The 23,553-nt window shown below is 40.3% G+C and overlaps 1 protein-coding gene across 2 annotated transcripts in view; it reads right to left on the reverse strand.

The window, feature by feature from the left end:
• met (MET proto-oncogene, receptor tyrosine kinase) overlaps positions 1-11,542 on the reverse strand; it is an 89,601-nt gene extending 78,059 nt beyond the window's left edge. The window contains exons 1-2 of one of the 2 annotated variants that reach the window (XM_008410638.3): positions 11,046-11,542; positions 7,771-8,971 (exon numbers count right to left, since the gene is read on the reverse strand). In XM_008410638.3, the coding sequence (XP_008408860.1) occupies positions 7,771-8,970 (1,200 nt within the window). In that variant the 5' untranslated portion in view covers position 8,971; positions 11,046-11,542. The remainder of the gene's footprint in view (positions 1-7,770; positions 8,972-11,045) is intronic. The other variant, XM_008410639.3, reaches the window with a different exon arrangement.
• Positions 11,543-23,553: the final 12,011 nt, after the last annotated feature.

Consider the following 23,553-nt stretch of genomic DNA (forward strand, 5'->3'; position numbering starts at 1 on the left):
ATTCACAGAATCTTTGCACGAATTGCAATTATTATCATATACTGCCACTATCATCTTAAATTTAAATGTTAGGCATCATCTGCTAAAAGAAAATGTTTAATCTTTCTCAAACATTTTTAAGAAAAAGCTGAATTTTCGCAATCCTAGTTGTATGAATATTCAATTATTAACTTGTTTTTGTTCAATATTGATAAACTGGGTATTTATGTCTTTTTTGTTGTCATTTTTTGGCTACATTTGGACAAGGCTAATTGTTTAACCCCATTTACAAAACATTTTTATAAATGCCCAGTTAAGGACAGCTATTGTAAATTAGCTTAGTTAATAATGTTAAGGTGCATTTTATAGTATTATTTAACACTTAGTTAGCACTGTTCTACATAAATTCAGTTTATTCCCTAAGCATCATAATATATGAGCTTAATCTGTAAAATGCCAAAACAAGAGGTTGCTTTGCATCAACAGAAAAATTCTAAAAGAGATAAATAAAAGAATACGTTGGGATATTTGCTCTTCTTGTAGGTTGATGTCTTGTGTGCAAATCCAATAAACCAAGCCTTACTGTATTTAGGGCCATATCATCTAACTGGCATAAATAAATTCTTGAAGCAACATAAACAGTTGCTTGTTTTGATTTAAAAGCACAGACAAGACATAAAAATCATTGCATTTCTGCTTGCTTATATTTTTGCATGCCAGCATTTGAAACACGTTCATTAAAACAAGCAACCTAATTAAAACGACTGTCTGTCAAAAGCGTCTCCCAGCTGGAATGACATTACACGCTCGGCGTAATCAATCAGGCTGGGAATCCAATTTAAAAGCAATCAGCATTTGGCCGTTTTTCGACAGATCAATGGTAATCCGATGATAATTTTGACCCAGAATGTGGCCCTTCTTTATCTCCAGTGCTCCTACTCCCTGTGTGGACTTATTGGAATGGGCGTTAGGCTCCACAGACCTGCCACAGCTCCACACACTGCTTAACCCAAGAAAATGGCTTTACACTTCTGTTTTGAAAGCGACACCATCAGGCCCTGGCGACCTGATGGTCGCCAGGGCCATCAGGTCGCCATCACCTGATGGGCATCAGGTGATGGCCATCAGGTGATGGCCACCTGATGGCCACCTCAGTTGGGCTAGACGCCCAACTGATTTTGGGCGTCTAGCCCAAAATCAGTTTGGGCTAAACGCCCAAACTGATTAGCCAGTTTGGGCGTCTAGTCCTGCTTATAAGTTTAAACCGAGTGCTTGATAGATATGCATTGGGGGTTTTTTGCTGCTGTTTTTTGCACTATATTCATAAATTGACTGGAAAATGTTTTATTCAGGCGTTGGAGCAATAAGCCCCGCCTACGTGGGAGCGGCTACGTATGAGGCATTTTGGGAAAATTCTAGTTGGCAATTTTACAGAAGAGCTATGGATTCAACACTTTGAAAGGAAACAACTTTTTCTGAACTGTGTGATGCTGTGAGAGCTCTGGTGGAGCAAACTGGACATTGTTTGAAAAGAACAAAACAAACCATTATCCTCCTACTACTTCCTGTCATATTCTTCATTGTTTTCGCCTGTAGTAACATCTGGCTGCTGATCACATGATGCGAAAAAAGTTACCATTGCAGTTTTGCAAAATACATCAATTTCCATACGGCTGAAAAACCACCTTATTCTGGCGTAAAAACTTTAAATAAAAAAATATTAGTTTTTCCAAAATTGGTGCGTTTTCATTAAGCAAAATTGTTTTGATAGTTTTTTCTTTGTTAATGGAAATGCAGCTCACCTGGTCTCCCAGTTTGTTTCTTTAATAACTGACTAGCTTCCCTGTTCCTCCAGAAGTCACATCTTGTATGTCGGCCAAACAGTTTAATTTAACTTTCATCTGACCAGAAGTCCCATAATAAACAGCTGACTTTTGAATGCAGAAGGTTCTTCTGGATAATATTTAGAAGCATTTTGATGCACACATCAAAGTGAAATATTTAGTACTGGTTTCTCAATTGTTGACTATATGGTGTTTTCTGTGACTTTTTATTTTCGTGTTTTCATGATATATAGCACTTTGAAGCGCCTTGTTGCTGAAATGTGCTATAGAAAAATTATTGATTGATTTATGCTTTATGAATGCAACAGTATTGCAGACTCTTCAGATGTTATTCATAAAAAAATAAAAGAAAAAACTTCTTCCACTTTAAAACTTATTTGTCTGTGCTTATCACTAAAAATACCAAACAAATACAATGACATTTGTGATTGTGGTGAACTAAATTGGCCCAGGTAAGAATAATTTAAGAAGGGACAGTGAGGTGTTGTGAAGGTAAGTCGTCTTTTCTTCAATTTCTGGCTTTTCTTTTAGCAGCCTGGAGTCAGAGGTGACCCTGAGAGAAACTGGAAGAAAAGCAGATTTCCTCCATCAGAGAGAAACAGCTGAAGGAGAGGGCCACTCATTATTACAACATTCATCATATCTTATGGCCCAAACTGGAGTTAAGAGGCACGTCTGAACTGACAACCACCACTTAAAAACTTCAAGCATGCTCTTACTCTGAGCATTTAACCCTATCCACATTCCAACTGGGAGTTTTCAATCAGAAACACACAGTTCGGTGGAATAAACAACAAAAACACCAACCGTCTGCGTGCTAAAGAATGAGCCCTCGAAGTGTTTACAACTTTATGACTTTACAACCATGCTTATCTCTCTCAAACCTCACAATTACTTAGAGTCTACCTGCCATATGCCACTGGATGCGAGTCATAAATCCATGAGACGATGCTAAAATTAGATCATTCCACTGCAGGTGCAGATCATTGGGTGATCAGTGGTCTTTAATGGCTAAGGCTAAGTTGTCATCTCTTTACTCCACTTGTCCTTTCACTGAACACAGTGCTAAACAATCAAGACTCACAACGATAAAAGAATATTTGGAAAAGGAATTTATAAATATGAGAGCTGTGTTAGGAGCGCTTTACTTCCCATATCTGCACATTTGGAGTTTTAAACTGTACAACTAAAAGATGTAAAACAGTATAGCACTGTGCCAGCTGTCATCAAACAGGAACGAATACGTTAGGGATGGATGATATGACTGAAAAACGTATCACAATTTAAGCATCTCATGTCAGTCCATATCGCTAATTACTATTAATTTGTTATTTTAAATAATTAGCAGTATTTTAAATATCCAAAATACTGCCAGAGTAGAGACATGACCTTTTCTCCAGTTTCCTCTGGAGTATTTTCTCCTTTTATCGTGCACGGTTGAGATGACAGTGATAAATTCATTCTTTTCCCACAAAGCTAATAGGTCCTAGCTAGCATGATTAGCCAGTTTGGGCGTCTAGCCCTGCTTAATCTCCATCAGGGGAGCCACCGCACAACTGTCAGCGCTGTATAGAGACCAGCAGTCACACTGCGCATTATTACAACCGATTAGGCTGACTCTCAACATTATCAGCTCGGTGTTGCATTCAAAAGAGTTCGAACACCGTTTCCTACCGAGCAGCTTCCTGTGCGAGTCAGTGCATCACAGAGTAGGCGTACACAGTCGTAAATACCGACCTTTCCGCCAACGTGTCCAGTGAAGTACAACCGAGAGTGTTGAGGGCAACATAAAACTGCTGAGGCGCAATTGCTCAACAGGTTGTTGCTAGCTTGCGAGTGAGTGAGTGAGTTAGCTGAGGCCACCAACCTAAGCCTAGCCAGCCGTCAGAGGTTGAGCAGCTACATCCCATAGAATGCTGGGCATTTCTTGATCAGTTTAGTGAAATTATCAAAATTCTATCAGACTTATTCTATTGATATTGGTCACGTGTTTATAACAATATATATCAATTTTTATAGCCCAACTCTGAACAATATAAGCTCCACTTAATTCTATCTATTTTTAAAATTAAACCATTAAATCACACTCTATGAAACAACATATAGAGTACCAAGTATTCATACTCCATTGATGCAGTCGTGAATAAATTAGCAGGAGTTGAATCACTCAGGGAAAAAAAAGTGTACCATAGCAACAATGGGAAAGGACAGCAGCCAGGAGACTCATGGTGATTCTGGACATCAGCAGCTCAGGTGGGAGAATCTGAGAAATAACAACCATTAGCATGTCTTTAAATGGCCCAGTCGAAGTCCCTGACATAAGTGCTATTCAACAAATCTGACTGATGTGGCACTATTTTGATAACAAGAACACTGTTATTAAGTTAAAAAAGCTGAATACAAATGAATACACACTTCAGATTTACATTTGTAAAAAATAAAAAGTAAAAAAAAAAAACTACACACTCCCTCATTTTTCTGCAACTGTGTCAAATTACACAATTGTTACTCTGCTTTGTGTTGGAGTATCACAAAATAAAAAAAATCCCAATAAAACGCACTGAAGCTCGTGGTTTTAGCATGGAAAAAATGTGGAAAGTTCAAGCACTGCGATGTTAACGTGCATGAAGCAGAATAAAGGATAGCGTCTCTGATAATTATACAGCACTGAGACGCTCCTGAAAACTGCATGTCAACCCATAATCAAATGAGTCAGGAGGAAAGAATGTCCAGTAATAAAATTGTAGACACTCGCTCTGAGAGATCAAATCCTCTACCCTTTGTTTCTAAAATGAAATTAGTCAAAATTGAGAATGAAGTGGACAAGTACAGTTTGTGGCTTCCATTGGAAGTCATACGATATAAACGTGTTTCACCTCACAAGGAACTAACGGGGAAAAATATTCAAAGTTGTTTGAACTGCAGCAGGATGTTTTCTGCCTCGGCCGTGTGTGCACAGCAGCTCAGAGAGTGATCAGCTTACAGGAAATAACCGTCTTTCGTACAAAAACAGAATGTCCTCAATTTGTTAAAGGTGAACCAATTAAGACAGTGTTGTTTTTTCCACCTCTGGTAAAAGTCAGAAAAACATTTAGTCTTGCCGAAATTATGACCAGAAATTGACCAACAACCACTGGCGTTTGATTAGAGCCGCCTGTCTCTTTCTGATTTTTACACCCAGCATCAGTTCAGATAAAAAGCCTCCAACAAGGTGTTTGTGATGCTGCGCTTATCCCACAGGTGCTGGCAACAGGTGAAGGCCGAAGGAGCGGAGATGCAGCCTCTCCAGCAGCGTGGCCGGCTGCCACGGCCGCTCCAAGGGTTAGGGATCATCTTCCGCCCAGCTGCTGATGCCCAGTTATCCCAGAGCCATTCATCACGGCTCGCTGAAAGTCAGATATGCACTGTCGCCCACCATCCCACCCCTGAAGCCCCTGGCATTCCACAGTTCTCCCTTGCGGATCTGTGCTGCTGATAGCCATCAGGTCAGCAGTGATGCACCCACAAACCCACCACAGAGCGTAAAGCTAATCTAGTTTGAATGGGAAAAGCTTAGCTTTTGCTTCTGTAAAACTAAACAAGACCACATTCTTAACGGCTTTACTTCAAAGGCGGTTCATGAGGTGTTATGCATCAAACAAAGCAAAGTGCAGTAAGTGTTTTGTTTCTTTTAGTATGAGCATTATCCTAGTTTGTAAATCAATTAAAACGTAAGCAAACCTTTAAATTCTTTGAAGATGAGTTTAGTACAACAGATCTGGTTTTATTTGCAGTTGTAGCACAGCAATGAAGATGCACATAATGCATAAAAGGCAGTTTTGTGTCAGTATTCAGAACTGACTGTATGTTTTACTGCTGACACAGTTGTTAGCGGTGCTGCCTTCCATCAAGAAGGTGCTGGGATAAAACCCCTGCCACTGCTTTTCTTCATGGATTTCTCCTTGTTCCTGATTTACAACATGGATTCTCTTAATGTACTCAAGCTTAATTCCAAAATGCTGCTGGAATAAATGTGTGCGTACAACGTTTCGTTTTGATTCTCTCACTTTGTCCCCACTCTGTTACTATTACATTTTAAATGTGAACAGGAGAGGAAATGCTAAGCAATGTCAGAGCAAATACAAACTACACCTGTTTTGGCCAAGGACTGCTTTAGCCACACTTAAAATCTTCTTGTGAATTTTGATGTGGTCAATGTCAACGTTATCGCCACCTACTGGTGCCAGAGTAGACAGCGTCAAAATATAAAGATCCAGACCGTAGCTTTACAGAAGAGGTTAGCATCCTGCTTCAAAAACGTATTTAGAGAATATGGGAACACAGCGAAGAGACAGACAAAAAACAAACACAAGGAACTGCAGCAGCCAATAAAATCTTTCTTTTCCAGTAAGTGTGATTACAAAGGGTGAACAACACTAATTGTTATGGAAAACCTCATTAGATCCAGAAAATAATGTGCCTGATACAGTTTTTCAAACCCTGCAGCTCTTATGGTGGATGGTAATAGCATCTAGGTATATAGTAGAAAAAAAAAACACCTCCCTGGTTACAAACATTCAGAACAAATGTTTTGATGGGAGTTTTCCACCTGTGCGTGGGGGGTGTTTACACATCTATCCACCATTAGTCTTGTATGTGCTTGCCCCGAGAAAACCTATTGACTGAGTAAAGCGTGGAGGAGGCTGGGTTAATCCTGTGCCTCTCCAGTGATGTGCTACATTTCTGATTGATACTGAGTTTAAGTAAAGATGAAGAAAAACCAGCAAACATATTAACAGCTTCCTTTTGCAGGGTGGCCGTCAGTTAAGTCTGTCAGTATTTATCAGCCGATTGATGGACTGGAAGGCAGAAGCAGGGTAGAGTGACGACTGTTTTCAAGCTGCAGACGGCGCCGATCGTACTTCCCAGAACCATAACTGAAAAGGTACTGAATTTCTGCTTCAGCTGTCAAACGGTCAACATATTTGTGAAGGACCAAATGAAACTGGATGAAAGAACCAAATTTAGTGAGCAAACATATGAGGTGTCTTGCGCTGGTATGTAAGGCATGTGAGAGCATTTCTTCTTTTATGGTTTAAGGCTATCACTCTTATGTTCTGCATCTGAGACTTATGATCAGCTGGAACCAGGACAGGTACCCGACTTCTTCTGTTTGATGAACGTGTATACTTGGAACTATCGCCCTGGCACTTTGTCTGAAAACCGGAGGAGTGAGTTTAAAAATGGCAACAAGTTGTATGCTGTTCACCAAATATGGACAGAAACAGAAAACTCAGCTTAAGCATAAAGTTCAACATGTTCACCTCACTGTCTTTCTCTCATGACCGCATATCATGAGAAAATGTTTTGCTAAAGTCCTCCAGCACGCACAATCAGCGTATTCACAAAGACTGAGTACAGAAGTGGTACTCGACACCCAGAGGTCTTCTGTGCATCTACTTGAGAAGCTGATGGGAAAGTATACTGTGGTTCCAGTTAAGAGTGGGTTATGCTCTGGTGCCTTGCTCAAAGGCACTCTGACACAGACAAGAGTGGATGTAGCGCCCGTGCAATTCTCAGACCACCCAGTTTCTGTCCGCTTCGGATAAACAGTCGAGGTTCTTATCCCTAGACAATAAAAACCGAACACAATAGATGACGGACAGATTAGAAAAACCTTAAACTCACTGTCTCTAGGAGAAATCTCTTTAAAGTGCCTTGAAGGGATAAGAAAAGAGATGTTGCAGAAGCTTAGTGGGAGATTTGGGAACTTAGATATTTTGCATCTGCCACACAAACTATTTGATCTATGGTAATTTGTTTAAAGCGACTCTACCTCCAGGTATTTTATGATAAAAAAAACCCATTAAGACAAACAACAGATTTTACTTGGAAAAACCTGCACATGCTCAGTGAGATTTCAACAACACACCCCTCCCACCAGACACCAAACCCTCCCATCTCTTACCATATTATAGCAGGACTTCCTGTCAGAGCCAGTGAAGTGGTACGGGTCGATGGTGTTGCACCTCTGCATGTACATCTTGAACATGTTGTTGATGTGCTTCAGAGACATGACGCAGACAGCCGAGTTGGGGGTCGGCTCCGGAGAGCCCGGCTGGCCCTGAGCAAAGGCGGCAAACAGCACGTCTTCATCCTCTTCCGCTTTCAGCTGCCTCTGCAGTTCTGCGTCGTTGCCCACCTTAGTGACGTGGGCAGCCTGAAGGATGTTGAACACCTTCACTTCTTCGGTGGCGCGTCTGCGTCTTTTGTTCGTACTAATGCACTCCAGGGGCATTTCCACATAGCGCCGAATCACAAGGTCTGAGGAACACATGCGGACTATGCGGGTGTGGTAGGCCTGAGTGTCCTTACTCACTTGCTGGACCGTAAGGAAGTAGGTGAAGGGTCCGCTGTGGAAGGAGTAAACATATCGCAGGTAGTAGTTTCCTTGGAGAGAGGGGATCAGATCCATGTGTGACAGACTGGAGAAAAAAGTGAAGCCGTTTTGACTCGTCTTCATCTTCCGCTGTGAGATGGTGTGCAGACGCATGATACTGCCTGAAATGTTTCCCGTCTTAGGGATCTCAGAGTTCCCAACAAAAAAAGTGATGACATTGCTCTCCACGTTGAGCACTTGAGAACCTGATGGGCTGACAACAACATCTGCATCGATGGGGTGGCCCTGGCCTGGCTGCACTTTGTCTGCAAAGCAGTAGACGTCCTCGTCAATAGCTTTTAGGCTATTCCCGTCATCCAGGACATGACGGCGGCACACGCCGTTATCTGCTGAACCACAGCTGTACAATCCCTTGTCGTAAATGTTTTCCACCACCAGAGCGATATTGTGGTTGTCGACCCCACTGGCGTCGCCCGTTGTTGTCTGCATCAGGCCGCAAGCCTGGTTGGCAAGCAGCGGCCCTGTGTGGTACTCTGACAGCTTTGTGAGGTTCGGGGCCAACGCGTAGATTCTGTTCACAGCTCCAACGTAGATGATGCCATCCAGGGTGACCATGTTTTGAATGGAGAAGTCTGCGGTGAAGGTTGGGAGCTCGTAGGTCACAGAGAGATTTAGTTTGCTTGTCTCAGATGATTTATCACAGTAGTTCTGCATGCTGGGGCTCAAAGCCCACAGCAACATAGTGGCATGGAGCAGCAGAAGATTCATCCTGTTCCAAAAATAAGACACGAGAAAGGAATAAGTAAAATTTTTCACGCATAGCAAAGTCATTCATCATTGAAGTCTAAACCGTCTGGAGGGTGCAATTTGTGTAAAAGCTGAGAGACTTGCTGATTAGGGACAAGAGTGGAGAAGAAGTGGAACAGTGAAAAATGCGTCAGAGAGCAAAGCTAGGGTTTGCTCACATCACCACAATCAGTGAATCTTATTCATGCTCCGCTGACTGAAGGCTTTATTTATAACAAAAACCTTTAACATCTGCCTTTATTTTGATGGAAATTTTGTCATGAGACAGCACTGACCACGGCTAAAGCAGCTGCAAAGAATGAGGTGAGCACCTCTGAGTTACTCGGGCTCTATTCCCAAGTGACCACAGCACAAGCCAATGGAGTGAATCACCCTCACAGGAGCGCACTCTGCACAGCGATCCAACTGCCGGGACTAAGTTTAGATGGTGAAAACCCCAAGGGAGTAGAGATAAACTCAATTAGAACAGAAGAGGCAGGAGGGAGATGGGACCGGAGGGACCGGCCTGCAAAATGACAAATAACCCCGCTGGCTAAACGGTAATCCACTGGGAGACGCTTTTAAGGGATAAAGAGCCAGAGGGAAGAAGAGAGAGGAGATTCAGCCAGGACAATTTGCAAAATGTACATTTGCATGCTACATCATTGGGAAGGAGATCTTAACACCATCCCCTAATGTAAACTAGACCAGAGCAATACGACCCACAACAGTTGAATTTTTGTACTCAAGCTCATAGCAGTGCAAGTTTTAATTGGGATTTCTGGCACATTTCCTGCGCACAAAAAAAAAAATACTTGTTGGTTATTTATTCATTAACCCTGATGCTGGATTTATGCTGTTGGGACTGAGGCAGAGAAGCTTTGACCAAACACTGAATATGTTGATTAAGTGATAAGCTGCTAGTCTATTAATATGTTGATTGAGACACAGACTGACATTTGAAAGTTCACCGCAACTCTTCCACATGATGAAGCAACAGTGAAAAGACGGTCAACTTTCCTACATAACACAAAAGATTTTAGTTTATATTAGAAGAACAACTTTGTTCACCAATACTAACTCTTTATCTTTCATCTGCTTTATGTTCAACATTCACATTTTAACTGAATTAATTCAAAAGTCTATATAGGTAGTCAGTAGCTGATGTACTTAACATTAACAATGACTTGTACTGTTTTAATTCAGTTGTTTATTCAAATGAGGTTGAATAAAACTAAAAATAATACACTTCAGCATAGACACTACTTGTTCAGATGAAAATTATGGCTCATTCTATTCCAGCGTCAACATCAGACATTAATCGTTTTAATCCATGTTTTATATTGAAAACCTGATTAGATATGCTGGGTCAGACCCATAACCCATCTCTGGTGTGCTAAACTAACCCAGGCACCGGATTGGTCCACATTTAACCTGACCTGAACTAGAAAAATAATTCAAATGTGGTTGTTTTTAACCCCCCAGTTTTTAAAGTGTAGCTTACAGTTGTCTTACAGTTTCTGCATCCTTTTTATTTGTGGATAAAACAAGAAGAAAAACTTGCTCTAACAGCAACGACGTCATGGCAGAAAATAAAGATTAAAATATGCATGGTTTAAAGAACATGTTTAAGGTTAATAACTGTTCTATAGCGAGCATATTTTACATGAAGGGAAGGGTAAGGGGTCACTATTTGAGAATGATGAGTGATGGGGTCACATTTATGAACACCTGCACAGAAAGAAAGAGAAAATAGCCTGAGCTTTTCCCCAAAGAACAGGAGAGGAAAACAGTAAAAATGTTTTGCAGAGTGAAAGGAAAATGACTCATACAGAAAAGGCTCAGAAAAACACTTATGGGCAGTTATTGATAGAGGTGGTGCTGTGAGCCAGAGAAAACATTTCAAAACACGTTGTCATGTTTAAATGAAGAGGAGGAGGAGAACATCCGGAGGTAAATGGTAATGCCTTTGCGTTTTACTCATGAAAACAAAAACAAAACAAACAAAAAACCCTGCTAAGTTTAAAAAAAGATCAACAATGAAAAGACGGACTCACCTGTTAGGAGACAACAATTCCGTCCGTCCCTTTGATTCAAATCATAGTCCCGCTGGTCCCTCTTGAAAAATGAGATTTCTCGACTTGTTTCTTCACTCCGCAGAGATCGCAAGATGTAATTCTACTTGGCTAAAGCGGAGTTTTATACATATGTTTATGTATAAAAATGAAAAGGAAAAAAAAAAAAAAGGAAAAACTTCGGTCTCACTGATCTGCTCGTTTTCCCTCAAGTGAAACACAGTCAGGCGATCTGCGGTTGTAACGCGTGAGAGAGTCAGTTCTGACCGACTGCATCCAGAGAGTCGCTGCTCCGCTCACATCTCTGCCCCGCCGCTGGCCCCGCCCACACCTCGCTCTGGCTCCGCGCGAGCTCCGTGACGCGTCCAGGTGCTGCGCGTAGTTCTGACTCGGAGTCATTGGTGAAAACGATTCGAAGAGACACGGCACTGCTGCTTTTTTAAAAAAATCTACTTTTTAACCTTTCCTCCTAAAATCCTGAAAAAAAAAAAAAGTGTTTCCATTTACTACATAAAAATTGACGACGCCAAGATATTTGATATTTTCTGATAGATTTGCACAGAGATGTAGATAAGAATTTGACCCGTTTTGGTGTCTACTGCTTAGTTTCTTATCACACTGAAACGTTTCAACTCAAGCAAAATTTAGTGCCAGACAACATGACCATAAGAGCAAAAAACAAAACAAACAAAAAATTCTCAAATGGTGATTTCGTTTAAAAAGAGATAAAATAGTCCAAACTAAACTGGGTCATCTGGGATAAAGTAACCAACCTCTTATTAAATCATGAATGAAATGGGATTTGGTTTCAATTTCACTCATATATTGTGTGATTACCTGATCTAAAAAATGACATTCAAGAACAGAAGAGAAACAAATGTTCTTAAAAATCTGTCATTCTGATGGCTGATAGTCATTTTGAGGCTTTGGGACTCAGAAAGAGCCATTATCCACAAACAAAGAAAATTTGGAGAAGTCCTGGTGTGTGACCAACCTATAAAATTAACCCAACACTGCCAGTCTCACTTCCCTCTCAGAAAGTCAGTGTTCGACAGCCTCAAGGTCCCCGCCCGCCATGAAGGGAACGCCATTTTGGCTCCATCAACAGCCACCTCTTCTTTAAAGCAAAAATTGAAGTTTGCTATGAACCAATGATGATTTAAAAAAAAAGCTCTGCTACATCACATCTCTTGTTAGTTTCACTGGATTTAAATGAAAGGGAAGCAAAAGCTGAGAGCTAACAGGGTCTTTGTTCTTCCACCTGACTCTCCTGCACCCCTCTGAGTCAGACCTCTGGTCCTCATGTCGAAACGTCTCACTCTGCCAGAAATAATGGACTTAGTTCTGTAGGGTAAACCAACTATGTATGAGCGTGTTTCAGCAGTGAATCACTGTGGGCAGTGAAGAAGAAAAAAAAATTCCTTTGTGCCACTTCCTGAACAAGAGAGGGCATCTGGTGAGAAGACTGGCAGGCCTGATAAGAGAGCCGGGATGCAGACTGAGTAAGATGAGGCTGTTTGGGTTCACTCTTCAGAGCAATGACCAGCCGCTGTGGGATCTCATCAGACAGATGATTGAGGAGTTCTACAGGATGGGTCACATGACACATGGCTCTCATTCATTTGAAGTGTCATCACAGAGTATACCTTCCTGAATTTTAAATCTCCAATTATGTCCATATCTTATCCTGAATAACACAGTTGTGTTCATTTACACTCATTAAGCCCATGAATGTTCTAATATGCTCCAGTCATGGCCAAAAGTTTTGAGAATGATTCAAATGTTAATTTTTACAAAGTCTACTGCTTCAGTTTTAATAATGGCAATTTGCATATAATATGTTATAAAGAGTGTTATATGTTATATGTATATATACATTTGTTATAAGAGTGATCAGCTTAACAGCAATTAATTGCAAAGTCAATATTTGCCTAGAAAATTAACTTTATCCCCCAAAACACATTTCAACTTCATTGCAGCCGCCCTGCCTTAAAAGGACCAGCTAATATCGTTTCAGTGATTGCTCCATTAACACAGGTGTGGGTGTTGATGAGGACAGAGCTGGAGATCAATCTGTCATGATTAAGTAAGAATGACACCACTGGACACCTTAAAAAGAGGCTGGTGCTTGGCATCCTTGTTTCTCTTCTGTGAACCATGGTTATCTCTAAAGAAACATGTGCAGTCATCATTGCACTGCACAAAAATGGCCTAACAGGGAAGAGTATTGCAGTTAGAAAGAGTATCACAGCTAGAAAGATTGCACCTCAGTCAACAATCTATTGCATCATCAAGAACTTCAAGGAGAGACGTTCCATTGTTGCCAAAAAGGCTCCAGGGCGCCCAAGAAAGACCAGCAAGCGCCAGGACCATCTCTTAAAAGTGTTTCAGCTGCGGGATCGGGCTACCAGCAGTGCAGAGCTCAGGAATGGCAGCAGGAGTGCATCTGCACGCACTGTGAGGCGGAGACTCATGGAGCAAGGCCTGGTCTCAAGGAGGGCAGCAAAGAAGCCACTTCTCTCCAGGAAAAACATCAGGGACAGACTGATATTCTGCAAAAGGTACAGGGAGTGGACTGCTGAGGACTGAGGTAAAGTCATTTTCTCTGATGAATCCCCTTTCTGATTGTTTCGGACATCTGGAAAACAGCTTGTTCGGAGAAGACAAGATGAGCGCTACCACCAGTCTTGCCTCATGCCAACTGTAAAGCATCCTGAAACCATTCATGTGTGGGGTTGCTTCTCAGCCAAGGGAGTCGGCTCTCTCACAGTCTTGCCTAAAAACACAGCCATGAATAAAGAATGGTACCAGATTGTCCTCCGAGAGCAACTTCTCCCAACCGTCCAAGAGCAGTTTGGTGATGAACAATGCCTTTTTCAGCATGATGCAGCACCTTGCCATAAAGCAAATATGATAACTAACTGGTTCAGGGAACAAAACATAGAGATTTTGGGTCCATGGCCTGGAAACTCCCCAGATCTTAATCCCATTGAAAACTTGTGGTCAAGAGACGGGTGGACAAACAAAAACCTAGAAATTCTGACAAATTGCAAGCACTGATTGTGCAAGAATGGACTGCTATCAGTCAGGATTTGGTCCAGAAGTTGATTGAGAGAATGCCAGAGGTCCTGAAGAAGAGGGGTCAACACTGCAAATATTGACTTGCTGCATTAACTCATTCTAACTGTCAATAAAAGCTTTTGTTACTCATAATATGATTGCAATTGTATTTCTGTATGTGATGAAAACATCTGACATACACACATGAAAACCAGAGGGCAGCAGATCATGTGAAAATATGATATTTGTGTCATTCTCAAAACCTTTGGCCTTGACTGTGCATTTCTGATTTTTAATGATTTCGCTGACCCATTGTCTTTCCACACTGGACTCATAATGCCATAGATGGTACAAATTGAAGAACTTTTGAAAATGGTAATTGAGTGTGCATGTCACCATCTTTTAACTGCACTTACCAAGTAGTTCTTTTGTCTAGTTTCCAGAGAAAATATATTCTTTTAAGTCAATAATTTCTTGATATTTATAAAATGCAAGTTTCACTGGCAGATTTTTTTCACCGGTAATGTGAAAAATGTCTACCAGTGGAAGTAGTGTTTTTTGTTATATCAATATTAAGGAATTATCGACCTAAATAAAATAAGCTCCAATAATTTTCTGAAGTATTACTTCAGTTAGTTTTGTCTTATTTCAAGTGTATATTTGCACTAGAAACTAGAAAAACAAAACTTGGTAAAATTTTGTGTTTTTGACATTTGTGTTCTGGTGGTTTTGTCTTGATTATTTTAGTATTACTAGCAGTAGTACAGAGTTTCCTGGTTTATTACAGAATTTGGATTCATTACTCTAGGGCTTGTGTTTGTTCATTTTAAGAATTATTTCTAACTTTCTTTTGCATTAATTAGTTTCTCTGTATTCACTTTTATTCAATATATTCCTCTGCATTTATTATTGTTACATTTGTTTTTCAGTTTCTCTATTTGTGTATCGGTTCAGATTCCTTCCATTTTTCCCGTTTCTCCCCTTCTAGTGTCTCTGCATTCGGATAATTGTACTCAACTGGTTTCCATTCCACAATCACATCTCCACAGTATTTATGCTGGTTTCTGCTGCATTGTTCCATTACACTGCTCCTATTGCCTCAGTTCCTTTGTGTCTCCTTCAGTTTTGTAAATTGATTGTTTTACTTTTAAAATCCACAATGTGTCTGCCATTGTTCTGCTGCAGTTTGGGTCCTCCTCAAAATTTCACAGTTCAGCTTTGAATCAGCAGGGAAATTTATCTGTCTACAAAATAACACAGATAAGCTCAAAAATACACATACAGCCCCATTGATATTTCCTTCAAATGCTTTCTGAAGCCACCAAGAAAGCTTGATGTTGGCACATTTTTAACAAAGCAGTGGTCAGGCCCTTTGGAAGTGAATTCCAGGAGATTAATGGGAACTTACTACAGTCATTCTGTTTTCTGTTTAATTTAGGATGACTGTCCCATTGGAATACCAAGCTTTTAAAGTCTAAAGTGTGATTCGGGTGAACTTCGAGAATTTGGAGTTCGTTCTTCATCACTATTCCTTCCAAAAGTACTAGCATGATTTGGTGTTTTCTCACCTGATAGTCTGGTAGACTCGGTTTGATTTGGGGACCAAAAATTGTTTTGTTACATTTTCAGTTGTTGTGGTTCAATTTCACACTGCACTGTGTCACACAATCCAAACAAATTGAAAAACCTGTTCACCTCCTCGCCTGTGGTGGCGCTGCACCAAGAACTACTGAAGGAAACATTACAAAATCCTGACCGCAACTTCCTTCTTCACAAAATGTAAATGAAAGTAGAGTAGCGTCAGATTTTAGCGGTTGTATGATTTCTCTTTTGTCTTTGGTAAAAGACCACAAACCATTTCTCCCTGCAGTGCTGGGCTTGTGCATTTATTTTGACTCCGTTTACCCAGAATGCCTTGCGCTGTAGTTCGCTTCCTGCTTTTGGTATGGTCTCCGGTCCGCTTGGATCAACATATATACCAGAATTCACTTCAACCAAAGCAAGACCAAGACTTTTAGATTTCGCTTTTTTAGTCCGCATGAGAGTTCGGTTGCACATTCACACCTCCTCAAAAAACAAACCAGAGTTTGATTAAAGTGGACTAAACATGGCTGGTCTTAAAATCTGGATGGTCTTAAACATTCTGCTTCATGGCAGGCTTGAACCTTGCTGGTTCTTTCCTTGTTCCCAAACATTTTTTTTTATTTGATGCAAACAGTTTGGATTTCTTTTTTTCAATCTTCCAGCAACATACGTGTTGGAGCAAATTCCTCTCTACTTCTACAAGTAAGTTCTGACACAACTTGTTCACTTAACTTGTTGAGAATCTTATGAACCAAACTCCAAAGGCCTCACTTCACGCTTCAATGTCTCTAACTGTAGTAGATAACAGCAAAAACTAAATATCTGGTTCACAAGCGATAAGCATGTTTGGACTCAAACGAAATGAGGAATCAAGCTGATTTACTGAGAGATGTGACCGTTATGCTGAGTGTTCTTTTTTCTTCCTAATGAACTTGAAATTTCACAACCACACTCCCGTGCCCGCTGCAGTGTTGTTGCCTTTTTGGAGGAACCATGTTTGTGATACCTCAGGGCATTTCCAGTGCATTTGCCAAAGGGGTGTGTTGAAGACAGGTTGTGTGCGTGTAGCGTGTGTGTACACCCTATGGGTGTGTCTGTGCGGCTCCAGTGGCGGTGAACTGCACTTGGCTCAGGCTGCAGCAGCAGGAGGAGGAGGAAGGAGGAAAACGTGGTAAACATACCATGAGGTTGAGTGGTAAACCTCGCACATGCTTGCTTTTGTTAAGTGCTTATCTGAAAGCGTGACATGTGCTCCAGGAATGATTTGCATCCGACAGCCACAACACCTGCAGCAGAACAAGGAGGCAACACTTTCTGGGTCTGTTTTCCTCCCATGCCTCCAACTCTACTCATCAGTCCTTAAATAACTGTTCAATTTAGCTTACACTGGTGATAAGCTACATGTAAAAGAACATCCTCACTATCATTTGCTCTAAAGAATAAAGTAAATTGTCCAAAATCTTAATAACAAATAAAAAAATGAATGTTCAGTTGCAAAAATTCTCCTTAGTATATTAGGAGGAAAATCCAAATATCAGCAAAGTATCTTTTCAAAATTTTGTCCTGGCAGTATTCTGTACACTGAATGGCGCCCCCTGCTGGTATGCGAGGTAAAGACATTGGCAGGTTTTTTTTAAAAATGAGATCCTGAAGGTCAACGGGACATTCTTGGAAACAAAAGTGAGACATTATAAGGCAGAAGCAGGGATGAACTGATTCCTCATTGTTCCATTTCCTAAACTCAGCTGGATGGAGGTTATTTATCTGCTCTGGGTTCAGGGCAGCAAACTCCGGCTGATGCTGTGAATTCCCTGAAGGCCCTGAATGCTTCATCCTGCAGACGGACTCTACATCTTCTTTAGCCTGACGACAGACTTTTAGCAGCCATGACAAAATGTGAGATACTTTAAGTTGTGTTGATACAACCCTTTAATGCTTTTACAAATCAATCATGATCAACAAAAGCTGGCATTTTTTGACAAACATTTACATAAAAGCCTTTAATGTCAAAGTGAAAACTGGTTTCTACAAAGTAATTCAAATTACTTTATTGATCCCAAAGGGAAATTAAATGTTTTAACTCATTAATTCAAAAGTTAAATTTAAATGATAATTAAGTACAAATATCTTAATAATATGTCCTGTTCAAAGCAACATGTGCCAGCAGTTTCACAATGAGTGAGTGTAGTATAAAGATACCTGAATCTAGAAGGCCCATTCACTGGTCAAACAGTGTTCCTGACTACCACTACAGGATGAAGACAAACACTAAGTAAATCAGGGTATAAGTCAGGGGATGGATACAAAAAAATCTGAAAAGCACCTGTTGGTGTTGTACCAGTCAGTACTAAGTAAAGCACTGGCTGAACATCAGTGATCTCTGATCCCTCAGACTGCATTGTGTTTAACATTTGCAAATGCTCAAATATTTACTACATTAAAATTAAGCTTCATTAAGGTAGTTCTAGTTTTTCCTGGGCTCGGAGGAATCTGGGATTATCCAACACACAGTGTTTGTCAGACCAAAGAACATTCCGGATCCTTCCTAGAAGGAATGGGCAGAGTGTTTAATCTGGACTATCCAGACTGTTCTTCTGTAACACATCTAAAAGTCAGGCTCTGTGATGGTTCCACTGTTTTAGCCTGAAATGGAAGTGTGGCTCATGCTGTGTTGGATGGAGGATGATGAAGTCACCCATGGGAGGATGAAAAATGATGATATGCTGTAGTTTGTTGGATTGGTTCTGTGGTTGGATGAAGTAAAGAAAATCAAATCCGCTCTAAGCTTCTTGGGTTAGAAAACGGTTCACTAAGAAAGTCATCACTGAGGAACATCAGGTTGACCCTGTTTTCAACCCTATGATCACATACAGAGAAAGCATGTGGAATTATAATACAAGGTAAGGTAGGTAAGGTCATTTTAATTTTATAGCACATTTTCATCAACATGGCAGTTCAAAGAGCTTTACATGAATTAGAAAGAAATACAAACAAAACAAAACCAAAAGAAAGACAAAAAGATTAAAGTATAAAACTACATTTTGGTTCTCCATGTTTAATAAGAATAAGAATAAGTAGTCTATAATTTATAAACTAGTAGGGGTTTCTCTGGATTCTTGTTCTGACAAAACTAGATATTGGTTCACGATGTTTGGTAAGATTAGTGATGATATGGTGTATCTAAATGTTGGTCCTTCATATAAAGTAAGATGTCTGGACTGTTGCTTACATCAAAGAACATGTACTACACCATTAAGTCCTTCCTTAATAAAGACAGAACATCTTATGAGAACATCACAAAGTGAAGATTTCTTTGGATATTTTTTTCATGTGTTGCAGTCCAGAAACATTAAGAACAACTTTGAACCAACAAGCAAGACCAAAGAACATCTCTCTCTACAGTGAGTAGAGAGAGAAAGTTGGAAGGTGCTTTTAGGTCTGGGGTTGTAGTCGCCTGGTAAAAGCAGACCCCCTGTCCTATACTTTGCTTTACTCAGAGGGTTTGGACCCTCAACTGGTGGAAAGTACTCCTTTCTGGAGGAGTGGACTGTGTTAACGTTTTAAATTTCGCCCAATCGCTGACGTTTGTCCAAGATGTAAGCAATGAGAGTTCAACACTGTTTACCAGAAATTACCTGCACTTTAAACAACCGTCCTCCACTGCAAAGAGAGACGAGTCGAACTGAACGACTCGTCTCTGTTAATGTTAATTCAATATCCAGAGGTGTGGCCAACCCTGACCATTACAGGCAGACTATAATTCTAAAACAGTGCAGAAAATCTGTCATTGTTAATTTTTCCTTCTGTCCACTGATTGACCCAGTAGGAAAATCTACTGGAGAGAATCCAAGCAAAGGGGAGAGAGCCCAGGTTAGGGTTGTAACTGATATTGCATCAACTTTTAGCTTGTTTATTTTCCCCATATACTTCTTAATGGTGGTCATATTCTTTGTTTACTGAGCTGAACGTTTTCCTCATCTCCTGGTCTGTTTTGGCTTCATCAAACCACAGATACCAGGGTATCTGCTTCCAGATTCTCATATATTGAGAGTGATCAGTGCTCTCATCTTCCATTACCTGTTTTTTTTTTGTTTTTTTGTTTTTTTTTTAGCTACAAGTAATGTTGGAAAAGGAAATCAAAGATTGCAATCTGATTCGTGTCAGGAAATGGTGAAGCCGGCAAACGGGGAGAGAAAACTGTCAATAGGTTGTGTGCTGCATCACTATCTGACAATCTGTCCTGGATGGAGAGGCAGCCTGGCTCACGGCAGGGACCACTAAAGATAATCAGCGGTGGTCGAAATATAATAAAGAAGAAATGGTGTAAACTTAGGAGAAGACATGTATGGCTTCTTTAAAAATTAAGACAAGATTAGTTCCCCCTTTCTCATCAATAGCCAGAGAACAAATAAAACAACAAACAAACAAAAAAAAAACTGACTTGAGTTTGAGCTTGTAAGATACAGACGAAGACAAATGAAGACAAAATTACTGGTGGAGATCCTTTTGATTCACCCTACATAGTCATGTTGATGAGTGCAAGTTACCTTATTTTAAAAAATATAATTTTGACAGCAGAAATACTCTGGTGACTAGCCACTTAGAAACTGATGAATACGCCACACATAAGCACTAGCAATGCTGTTTATCACATGTTGATGTGATAAACAGCACTTCTGTGTAGAAGTTGAATGAATCAACGTTTCCCATTTTCACTCAGACAAGGTTGACAAAAAAATTATTCGTATCAACTTGTGATTAACAATTTTATCTTGGATACTTCACAATCATTTTATCCATTTTATTTACAATGAAAACTAGAATTAAGCATAAGTTAATTCTAGTTTTCTTTAGCTTTTATATATATAAAAAAACATATTTGTTGAAACTGTCACCATGTGGTGACAGCGTGGTATGAAACATAATCTGTGAAAGAAATGAAGCTCCTCTGAATTCAACGGCAGAGCTCCCAGTGCTAACTAGAAACAACCAATCAGAGCCAGGAGGCGAGTCCTTCCGCTGTCAATCAAGCTTGCATACCTGCTGCTCAACCCCTCCCAGATAGCAGTCAGCCAGGAATGCTAAGGCTAGTTAGCATAGCCAGCACATTTAGCAGCGTGTACAGCAATAAGACCCTCCTCCTGGCTCTGATTGGTTGTTTTTAACTCAAACTGGTGGAGGAGATCAATCTTTTCTCAGATCATCTGTCTCATGATGCTGCAACATGTAAAAAAAAAAAAAAGCAAAAAGAATATATTTTTAATAATAGTAACGTACTGAAGCTTTAATAGAAACAAGTCAGCATCAGTCAACATCTGGGTAAGCAGGCGGCTGGCTGTTTTTAGCCCAGTTTTAACTCACAGGCATGGACAGCTGAGTTGTGCTTCTGCAGCTTCCAACATCTTAGTGCATCACTTCCTAAAGGATTAGTTCTGACTCGTCCAAAATGTTGACGTACAGTTTAAGATGCGAGCAGAAGACAGATTGCTATGCTGCCTTTTCCGCTGACTCAGGCTCTTACATCACCTACTTCATAAAGTTTCAAGAGGACGGGGATTTTTAAGTTCACGTATCTTTTACAGCTTTCATTTGAAGAAAATCAGGAAGACATTATCAAACAAAACAAGAAAAGTTCTCGTTATATCACGGTATCTCTCACATATGGCCCAGATGTGGCTTAATGATATGCAGAGGTTTCTGTACATAGATAGCTGTAGCTACAGAGAGATGTCTGCAAGGTTTTTAAAGATGCTGTAAGAGGAAGCATAAAAGGTGTAGGAAGCTATTCAAAAGGAACATTTATATTTTCAAATGTTTGCTGTTCACTCAGGCTGCTGGTTTTGAACAGGAAGCGATCCTTCAGCACACTGCAGGAAAAGTATTACGGCGAAGATGTTGTATTTTATTCTTTTGAGTTTTTAATCTCTGTTATGAAACACGCTGGATTTGGAAACGTTTGTCACCCTTTAGTCACAAATCTCAGTTAAGGTAAGGATCTACATTTGTAAGGAAAGACATGCGGAAAGTGTTATTTACAACTCGGCTAATCGCTGATATGAAATGTTGAAGACAGCTTTGGATGCCATCTAAACCCTCGGAGGTCTCGTCTTTCAGGGCTCTGGCTCCACTGCTCAGAAGAAATGATTCCCACATCATTTTCAATCCAGTTTTTCCCCGTATTTTTATTAATCTTAATGCCAACTTCAATCTTAGCCATACAGAACAAATGCTGATGGTTTATCTGACTTCTTTAAAGGCCTTACATGCCTGTTTTAGCAGCAACAGTGATTCTAAATATATATATATATATATTTTTTTGCTATTTCCTTTATGACTATTTCTTAAGTCATGAAAAGGTTGATATCTCTTTTCATGTCAATTTTTGCAAATTGCTAAATTTACAGTAAATTTTAAAACAGCACAAAGTCCTGGGTTCAAATACCAGAACATGGTCTCTCTGCATGAAGTTTCCATGTTTTCTCCATGCATCTCAGGGTTCTCTCTGGGTACTCCAGCTTCCTCCCTCAGTCCAAAAACACATCTGTAGTTTAGTTGGTCTCTCTAACCCAGAGGTGGGCAATCCTGGTCCTCGAGGGCCAGTGACCTGCAACTCTTAGATGTCTCCTTGGTCCAACACACTTGAATCCAATAACTGAATGACCTTCTAAGTGCAGTCAAGTTCTCCAGAATCCTGCTAATGACCTCATTATTTGACTCAGTTGTGTTGAAGTGGAGATACATCTAAAAGTTGCAGGAGACCGGTCCTCGAGGCCTGGAGTTGCCCACCCATGCTCTAACCTGTCTTCAGGTGTGAGTGTGTGTGTTGGTTGTTGTTTGTTCTGTGTGTCTCTGTAATTGCGTTGCTCTGTTGATCGTAAAATATGCACAAATTGGAATGCTAAAAATAAACTCGGAAAATTTAAACATGCCAATTTAGGGGGAAAAAAACCCTCCTGTTTTTCAATGAAAGGGTTTTGGGGGTGGTTGTTAGGACGCGTAAAAATTTTTAGATTTTGCAAAACTGCAATGGAAATATTTTTTTTCACATCATGCGAATCACATAATCAGCAACTGGATGTTACTACTGGTGGAAAAGATGAAGAAGATGACAGGAAGTGGTAGCAGGATCATAGCGCAGAATGTTGTTAATAAATTATCGTGTGAACAAACTTAATCATGTGTGATTTTAATTGCCTTTACTATTTAAGGGAAACACAGCAATTGTGAATTTTTGTTTTTCCAAGATCAGCGGAATATCAACAACGTTTTGCTCACATTCAGCTGCTGTCTGAGCAAAACACAACAGCAGCAGCATATTCAGGTAAAGACCTCACTGATATACAACGTTTGCTGGTGAGGCTGCTTTGTTTTTAACCAGACACTTCGATGAGGCAGTGAGTGAGTCGTCGTTTCAGAGTAAAGGGGTCGACTCGGAGAAGCAGGTGTTTTGAAGGGAGCAACATCTGGAAAAGGCTCCTGGGGCGGACATGGAACCACAGGAGGTGGATCCCTGCCAGGCTTCCCCCTTTGCTTGATGTCACAGAGTGTTTCATTAGTCTCAGTGTTCACTGCTGCAACAGCTGACAGAGACCGAGGCCAACTACTAAAGCTCTAAATAATAAGAAAAAAAACTGGATGTGGTTTATTTATGTGAAGGCATGCCTTCTTGTAAAGTCTACACAGACTGAACATTTTAACCTTGCATCATAACCAAATTACAGTCACGATACAGTAAATTACAATATACAACAAATAAACAGGAAAAACTAGGGCAGAGGTCAGAAACCTTTTCAACCAAAAGAACAATTTTTGCTCTCAGCTCGGCTAAACTAAATTTGTTTAGAGC

Source organism: Poecilia reticulata, chromosome 6 (genome assembly GCF_904066995.2).
Source record: "Poecilia reticulata chromosome 6, P_reticulata-male-v2, whole genome shotgun sequence".
Taxonomy (NCBI): Eukaryota; Metazoa; Chordata; class Actinopteri; order Cyprinodontiformes; family Poeciliidae; genus Poecilia; species Poecilia reticulata.